The following is an 8,077-nucleotide window of genomic DNA, read 5'->3' as shown; positions in this document are numbered from 1 at the left end:
TCCCCAGGTGGCTGCGAGAGCTTCCCAAAGGGACTGTGGACCAAAGAGCAAGGCTGCCACCTAATGGAGGAACCAGAGAGAAGGGGTGCCTGCTGGATATCAAGTGATGTTTCACTGGATCCTGACAACAGCCCTGGGGGTTAGAAAGATGAAGCCGTGTGTTCACAGGGTTTGAGCCTGGATTTGCACCTGTCTGGCCCACAGGAGTACCCCGGGCTTCCCTCTGCCTTCTCACACCCGTCCAAGAGGAAGAGAACCCTGGATGGGGCTGCCCGATGCCCTTCTTTCTGATGTCCAAAACTCCCCCTCACTTTCAGGCGGGACCTGGGAAGAAACAGACCCTCTGTCCCAGCGCAGTGTAGAAATTACCAAGCTGTCACCTCCAACCGCAAGTCCAAAAAAAATGGGAAACTGAACTTCCTATGGCCTCTACTGCAAAGCTCCTGGCTTCCCAGGACAGCGGTTTATAAACAGAGGGCTGATGCCCACTCAAAAAGACAAGACTCCAGCACATTCGAGGGTGTGGGTGCGTGCGCCCCCAGCACACAGACACCGTGGACAGTCCCGGTTAGCCCCCATCTTGGCTCTTCTTTTCTGATCCTGAGGACAATCCTGGGTGCTGAGCCGCTCTGGCTGCTTCAGATGAGGCCGAGGGATCCTGGGGGTCGTGGAGAAGTTGCTCTCTCCTCCCTTCCACTGGGAACTTCCTCTGGCTGCAAATGGAGTGAAGAAGGATTCCTGCACAGACAGACAGAAGGACAAGGGTGGACACCTGGAGGAGGGGCCATGGGCCAGGCACTTCTTCACTTCATCCTGAAGAAGCTGTAGGGGGCTTCCCTGGTGGTCCACTGGTTAAAACCTGCCTGCCAATGCTGGGGACACGGGTTCCCTCCCTGGTTTGGGAAGATTCCCACATGCTCCGCAGGGCAATGAAGCCCAGGCACCACGGCCACTGAGCCCGCACACAAACAAGAGAAGCCACTGCAAGGAGAAGCCTGCAACTAGAGTGACCTCTGCTCACCTTAACGAGAGAAAGCCCTTGGGCAGCAATGATGGCCCAAAGCAGTCAAAACTTATATTAATTTTTTAGAAGATGTAGATATGTTCCTCATTTGGCACATATAAGCCAAATGAGGGTCAGTAGTCAGTAGTTGGACACACAAAGATTGAGAAAGGTATTTAGGATGAATTGAAGCAGCTGTATGCGTGTGATCAGAGGCAGAGAAGGACAGGGAGTGGAAACTCACCTGCGGCCACGGAGACGTTTAAGGACTCGAGTCCAGGAGGCAGCTGCCGGCCAGGCAGGATGGTGAGGAGAAGCTGGCAGGAGGCCTGCACTGCCCGGGACAGACCAGAGCCCTCGTTTCCTGCAGAGCACGGAGGGTTATGGAGGCCCCAGCTGGGCAGGCAGGCACTCAGGAAGCTTTCATCTCAGCAAAGAGCAGGGACATCTACCTACCCAGCACGAGGAGGGTAGGCCGGTCCCAGAGGAAATCCAAGCAGCGAGTGATGGGGATCTTGGAGGATGGGGCGATCTCAGGGCCTGGGCAGCCCACTGTGCCAGCCACGAGCCAGCCCTGCCGGGCTCTGGCCTGAAGCGGGGAGGAGAAATCAATCCTTCAGTGGAGCACCAGCTGGGAGGAGCCTGGCCTTGCCCATCTAGTCATCCCCTCGTTAAACCGCTGGATTCAGTCAGTAGTTATCAAGCACCTAGAGTGGACAGGCTCTGTGCTCGGCACTGGGGATAAGGTGATGAACAAAACAGGCCCAAACCCCAGCCTCGTGGCAGGGAGGTCAGGGAAGCCTCATTGAAGTGTAGACCTGCGGGAGGTGAGGGAAGGGAGCACCACGCAGACACCTGGGGGAGGAGATACTCTAGGCAGAGATCAGTAAGGGCAAAGGCCGAGAGGCAGGTGCTTACTGGGAAAGCGTGAGGAACAGCAGAACAGCCAAGTGGCCAGTGGAAAGGGAGCTGCTGAGACAGGAAAGGAAAAGAGAGGCCACGGGAGGTAGGACCTCAAGGTGACTGGAAGCCCTTTGGCTTTCACTCTGAGAGAGGCAAAGCCTTTGAAGGGTTTTGAGCAGAGAAGCTGTGACATGGTCTGACTCACATCTCTACAGAATCACTCTATGTTGAGAGCAGAAGCAAGCAGACCAGTTAGGTTTCTGCAGTGACACAGGCAGAGATGATGGTGGCGTGGGCCACAGTGGTAACACTGGAGATGGTTAGAAATGGTCAGAATGTGGAAAGAAGGTCAAGGTAAAAATGAAAGGATGTGCCTTAACAATATCTGTTTATTTTACATCCTCGTCTAATCTCTGGGGCACCTCTGTCGTCAGCTGCACGTGCAGGACTGGACAATCACATCCTCGTAAGACAGGTGGGATGCGGGGTGAGAGAGCAGGAAGACCCAAGGAGGATGCCAAGGCCTGACAACTGAAGGCAGGAGGAGCTGCCATCAGCTGAGCTGGCTGAGTCTGCAAAAGGAACAGGAGCATTCGGAAACCCTGTTTGAAATGCCCATTAGAAAAAAGAGCTGTTGAGTTGGCAACCAGATATGTGAATCTGAGGTTCAGGAGCAAAACCCAGAAGGATATATATTTGGGAGGCATTCGTATCTAAACAGCAATTTAAAACCATCAGATTGCATGTGACAAACAAGAAATAAGTATGTACAGAAAAAGGACCCAAGGACTGAGGAGCCCTGGGGGATGGCCAGGGAAACTGCTAAATACATGGCAATACTGCCCCCTTGTGTCTAGCAAGGGAAGCACAGTTCAGTTCAGTCGCTCAGTCTTTGCGACCCTATGAATCGCAGCACGCCAGGCCTCCCTGTCCATCACCAACTCCCGGAGTTCACTCGGACTCACGTCCATCGAGTCAGTGATGTCATCCAGCCATCTCATCCTCTGTCGTCCCCTTCTCCTCCTGCCCCAATCCCTCCCAGCATCAGAGTCTTCTCCAATGAGTCAACTCTTCGCATGAGGTGGCCAAAGTACTGGAGTTTCAGCTTTAGCATCATTCCTTCCAAAGAAATCCCAGGGCTCATCTCCTTCGGAATGGACTGGTTGGATCTCCTTGCAGTCCAAGGGACTCTCAAGAGTCTTCTCCAACACCACAGTTCAAAAGCATCAATTCTTCAGCGCTCAGCTTTCTTCACAATCCAACTCTCACATCCATACATGACCACTGGAAAAACCATAGCCTTGACAAGACAGACCTTTGTTGGCAAAGTAATGTCTCTGCTTTTTAATAGGCTATCTAGGTTGGTCATAACTTTCCTTCCAAGGAGTAAGCGTCTTTTGATTGCATGGCTAGTCACCATCTACAGTGATTTTGGAGCCCAAAAAAATAAAGTCTGACACTGCTTCCACTGTTTCCCCATCTATTTGCCATGAAGTGATGGGACCAGATGCCATGATCTTTGTTTTCTGAACGTTGAGCTTTAAGCCAACTTTTTCACTCTCCTCTTTCACTTTCATCAAGAGGCTTTTTAGTTCCTCTTCACTTTCTGCCATAAGGGTGGTGTCATCTGCATATCTGAGGTTATTGATATTTCTCCTGGCAATCTTGATTCCAGCTTGTGCTTCTTCTAGCGCAGCGTTTCTCATGATGTACTCTGCATAGAAGTTAAATAAGCGGGGTGACAATACACAGCCTTGACGTACTCCTTTTCCTATTTGGAACCAGTCTGTTGTTCCATGTGAAGTTCTAACTGTTGCTTCCTGACCAGCATACAAATTTCTCAAGAGGCAGGTCAGGTGGTCTGGTATTTCCATCTCTTTCAGAATTTTCCACAGTTTATTGTGATCCACACAGTCAAAGGCTTTGGCATAGTCAATAAAGCAGAAACAGACGTTTTTCTGGAACTCTCTTGCTTTTTCGATGATCCAGCAGATGTTGACAATTTGGTCTCTGGTTCCTCTGCCTTTTCTAAAACCAGCTTGAACATCTGGAAGTTCACGGTTCACGTATTGCTGAAGCCTGGCTTAGAGAATTTTGAGCATTACTTTACTAGCGTGTGAGATGAGTGCAATTGTGTGGTAGTTCGAGCATTCTTTGACATTGCCTTTCTTTGGGATTGGAATGAAAACTGACCTTTTCCAGTCCTGTGGCCACTGCTGAGTTTTCCAAATTTGCTGGCATATTGAGTGCAGCACTTTCACAGCATCATCTTTCAGGATTTGAAAGAGCTCAACTGGAATTCCATCACCTCCACTAGCTTTGTTCGTAATGATGCTTTCTAAGTCCCACTTGACTTCATATTCCAGGATGTCTGGCTCTAGGTGAGTGATCACACGATCGTGATTATCCGGGTCGTGAAGATCTTTTTGTACCGTTCTTCTGTGTATTCTTGCCACCTCTTCTTAATATCTTCTGCTTCTGTTAGGTCCATACCATTTCTGTCCTTTATCGAGCCCATCTTTGCATGAAATGTTCCCTTGGTATCTCTAATTTTCTTGAAGAGATCTCTAGTCTTTCCCATTCTGTTGTTTTGCTCTATTTCTTTGCATTGATCGCTGAGGAAGGCTTTCTTATCTCTTCTTGCTATTCTTTGGAACTCTGCATTCAGATGATTTTATTTTTCCTTTTCGCCTTTGCTTTTCGTTTCTCTTCTTTTGACAGCTATTTGTAAGGCCTCCCCAGACAGCCATTTTGCTTTTTTGCATTTCTTTTCCATGGGGATGGTCTTGATCCCTGTCTCCTGTACAATGTCACGAACCTCCGTCCATAGTTCATCAGGCACTCAATCAGATCTAGTCCCTTAAATCTATTTCTCACTTCCATTGTATAATCATAAGGGGTGTGATTTAGGTCATACCTGAACGGTCTAGTGGTTTTCCCTACTTTCTTCAAGTCTGAATTTGGCAATAAGGAGTTCATGATCTGAGCCACAGTCAGCTCCCAGTCTTGTTTTTGTTGACTATATAGAGCTTCTCCATCTTTGGCTGCAAATAATATAATCAGTCTGATTTTGGTGTTGACCATCTGGTGATGTCCATGTGTAGAGTCTTCTCTTGTGTTGTTGGAAGAGGGTGTTTGCTATGACACCCTGGTGTTGGCTGAAGACAAATGCTGATGGACCAGGGGTTTTGCTAAGGTTTGACAGAGGATGAGATGGCTGGATGGCATCACCCACTTGATGGACATGAGTTTGGGTGAACTCCGGGAGTTGGTGATGGACAGGGAGGACTGGCGTGCTGCAATTCATGGGGTCGCGAAGAGTCGGACACGACTGAGCGACTGGACTGAACTGACCCTTCCTTCCTAGACATCAAAGGGGGGTTTTTTGGTGGCGGTGATGATGCTGCTGGTGGTAGTGGTTTGGGGGGGTTTTCTTTGTTTCTTCGTTTGTGGGAGGGACCAGGGGAAAGGGATAGACTAGTCCTTGTTCAAAGAGCCTTTCAAAGTGCTTCCCTACAGGAGGAAGCAGGAACCACTGGTTTCTCACGAGTGAACGTTTACTGACTAGATGGGCTTCCCTGGTAGCTCAGATGGTAAAGAGCCTGCCTGCAATGCAGGAGACCTGGGTTCGGTCCCCTGGGTTGAGAAGATCCCCTGGAGAAGGGAATGGCTACCCACACCACTATTCTTGCCTGAAGAATTCCATGGACAGAGGAGCCTGGCAGGCTACAGTCCATGGGGCCCCAAAGAGTTGGACACGACTGAGCAACTAACACTTTACTTACTAGGCAGTGAACTGAAAGTCACTCAGTCACGTCGACTCTTTGCGTCTCCATGGACTATACAGTCCATGGAATTCTCCAGGCCAGAATACTGCAGTGGGTAGCCTATCCCTTCTCCACTGGATCTTCCCGACCCAGGAATCGAACCCAGGTCTCCTGCATTGCAGGCGTATTCTTTACCAACTGAGCCATCAGGACGCCCCTAGGCAATGAAGCACTGAGTAAACCAGCAGGAGGGGCAAAAAGTATGCCTCTGAAAGGAGTGCAGTGGAAGTCCCTAACGGCAGATTCTGCTCCATGCATGCTTTTTAAAACTCCAGATCCTTCTCTCCTCAAAGCGATTTAGACGGCTGGATGAATCACAAGCTGGAATCAAGACTGCCAGGAGAAATATCAACCTCAGATATGCAGACGATACCACTCTAATGGCAGAAACTAAGAGGAACTAAAGAGCTTCTTGAGGAGGGTGAAAGAGTGAAAAGGCTGGCTTAAAACTCAACATTCAAAAAACAAAGATCATGGCATCTGGTCTTATTACTTCATGACAAATAGAAGGGGAAAAAGTGGAAACAGTGACAGGTTTTATTTTGGAGGCTCCAAAATCACTGCAAATGGTGACTTTAACTATGAAATTAAAAGATGCTTGCTGCTTGGAAGAAAAGCTATGACCAACCTAGACAGCGTTATTAAAAAGCAGAGACATCACTTTGCCGACAAAGGTCCATATAGCCAAAGCTACAGTTTTTCCAGTAATCATGTATGGATGCGAGAGTTGGACCATAAAGAAGGCTGAGCTCCGAAGAATTAATGCCTTCAAATTGTGGAGCTGGAGAAAACTCTTGAGAGTCCCTTGGACTGCAAGGAGAGCAAACCAGTCCATCCCAAAGGAAATCAATCCGAAATATTCACTGGAAGGACTAATGCTGAAGCTCCAATGGCCACAATACTTTGGACAGGGAAGCCTGGCGTGCTGCAGGTCCGTGAGGTCGCAAAGAGTGGACACGACTTCGTGACTAAACAAACAAGGAAGCGATACCAACACTGCCCCCCCCCCACCCTTTCCTCCCTCAGCTGCTGGCCAGGAGGCCCTTGGAGAGACTGAGCTTGGCTCATTTCTTCTCCTTTACTGACACACCCCCGCTTCCCCCGCGCCATTACCTGTAAAAAACCGGCCAGGTCATCAGTGGAGAACACGTCCATCACCTCCATAGCCCCGGCGCTGGCCTTGCTGACTACTGGAGTGAGCGGGCAGCTGCAAGGTTTCCCCATGCCACCATATGAAGCCGGGTAACCTCAGGCCCGGTGCTGTGCCCTCCCCCATACCCCAAGGGTTAGGGGGTAAGAATTCTGGCGTCGGGGAGGCCTGGTTGAGGGACCACCCAAGGGTCAAGGTGCTTAGGAACTCGGCTGCGCCTCCAGATGGGGACGCACGGGGAATAAAGGGCGTCCGTGCCTGTTTCTCCGGCTGGTGATGACCTTATCCACTCCGAGGAAGTGAGCGGAGCGCAGCACGGCCCCAAGATTCCGGGGATCCTGCAGCCCCTCGAGGACGAGCCACAGCTGCTGGGGGTCGTCTCCTGGCCGGGCCGCCTCGGCCTCGGCCCAGGGCCGGGGTCTCAGGGGGCTCACTTCCATGCAGACGCCCTGGTGAACCTGGTGACGGCACAGGGCGTCCAGCTCCCGCCGCCTGGGCCGCAGCACCGGGATAGCCCGCGCCTCGGCCGCGCGCAGCAGCTCGGCCCGCTGCCCCTGCAGCCCCGACCTGCAGGCCTGGAGCAGGAGCCGGGCGACGCGGCGGCGGGCGGCCTGCAGCGCCAAGAGGCACGGGGACAGGCCAAACAGGAGCTCTGGGCCCCCGGCAGGCCGCGGCACCGACGCCAGGTCATCCAGGGGCAGGCGGCCGAGCTCCTCCCCGCCGGGTCGCCCCCCACGCCGCGTCGCTTGGGAGAAAGGACGCGTGAGGGGTAGGCCGCAGCAGGGCCAGGTCCCGGCCCCGACGGCCGGGAGCAGCGGCATGGTCGATGCCCGGACTGCATCCGCAGGGGCGGTCACTCCCGCTGGCGCCGTCCCCCACGTGAGCAGCTCCGCTTCCGCATCTGGACGCCCCGCCCCCGCCCGGGAGCCGCAAGGCGCATGCGCGGAGGCCAGGCCGGCCCCACAGCGCCCCCTGGAGGGCCGGCGGAGCGCCCACCATCCACCGCCGAGACGAAGGGGTGCTCGCCGCGAAGCTGACCCGACCGCTGGCTGGACGGCCTCGTGCACCCTCCCTCCATGGCCCCGGGAGGCTGGAAGACCTTTCACCCCGGCGCCAGCAAAGGACACGTTAAAGCGATGTGTTGGATTTCCTGTCCAACCTGTCTGGGCGTAGTGACGCCCTCCGCCACCGGGG

At 52.6% G+C, this 8,077-nt stretch overlaps 1 protein-coding gene across 1 annotated transcript; it reads right to left on the bottom strand.

Annotated features, from left to right (window-relative positions):
- On the bottom strand, positions 416 to 7,772 carry MRM1 (mitochondrial rRNA methyltransferase 1). Its single transcript, XM_013971843.2, has 5 exons — positions 7,142 to 7,772; positions 6,847 to 6,940; positions 1,460 to 1,592; positions 1,248 to 1,367; positions 416 to 738 (listed from the first exon to the last, which is right to left on the bottom strand). Exons 1-5 carry the CDS (start codon positions 7,702 to 7,704, stop codon positions 569 to 571), a joined length of 1,080 nt encoding a protein of 359 aa, XP_013827297.2. The 5' UTR covers positions 7,705 to 7,772; the 3' UTR covers positions 416 to 568.

This window comes from Capra hircus, chromosome 19, assembly GCF_001704415.2.
Source record: "Capra hircus breed San Clemente chromosome 19, ASM170441v1, whole genome shotgun sequence".
Lineage (NCBI taxonomy): Eukaryota > Metazoa > Chordata > Mammalia > Artiodactyla > Bovidae > Capra > Capra hircus.
Note: the sequence above shows the minus strand (reverse complement) of the source record. Positions and strands in the feature narration are given on the sequence as shown.

Excerpts from the sequence above, each read along its gene's own strand:
- MRM1 (XM_013971843.2), bottom strand. The coding sequence starts at position 7,704 with ATGCCGCTGCTCCCGGCCGTCGGGGCCGGGACCTGGCCCTGCTGCGGC. Across the intron at positions 6,941-7,141 it reads ATCACCAGCCGGAGAAACAG|CTGCCCGCTCACTCCAGTAG; the intron begins GCACGGACGCCC and ends GAAACCTTGCAG. Across the intron at positions 1,368-1,459 it reads GCCTACCCTCCTCGTGCTGG|GAAACGAGGGCTCTGGTCTG; the intron begins GTAGGTAGATGT and ends CGTGCTCTGCAG.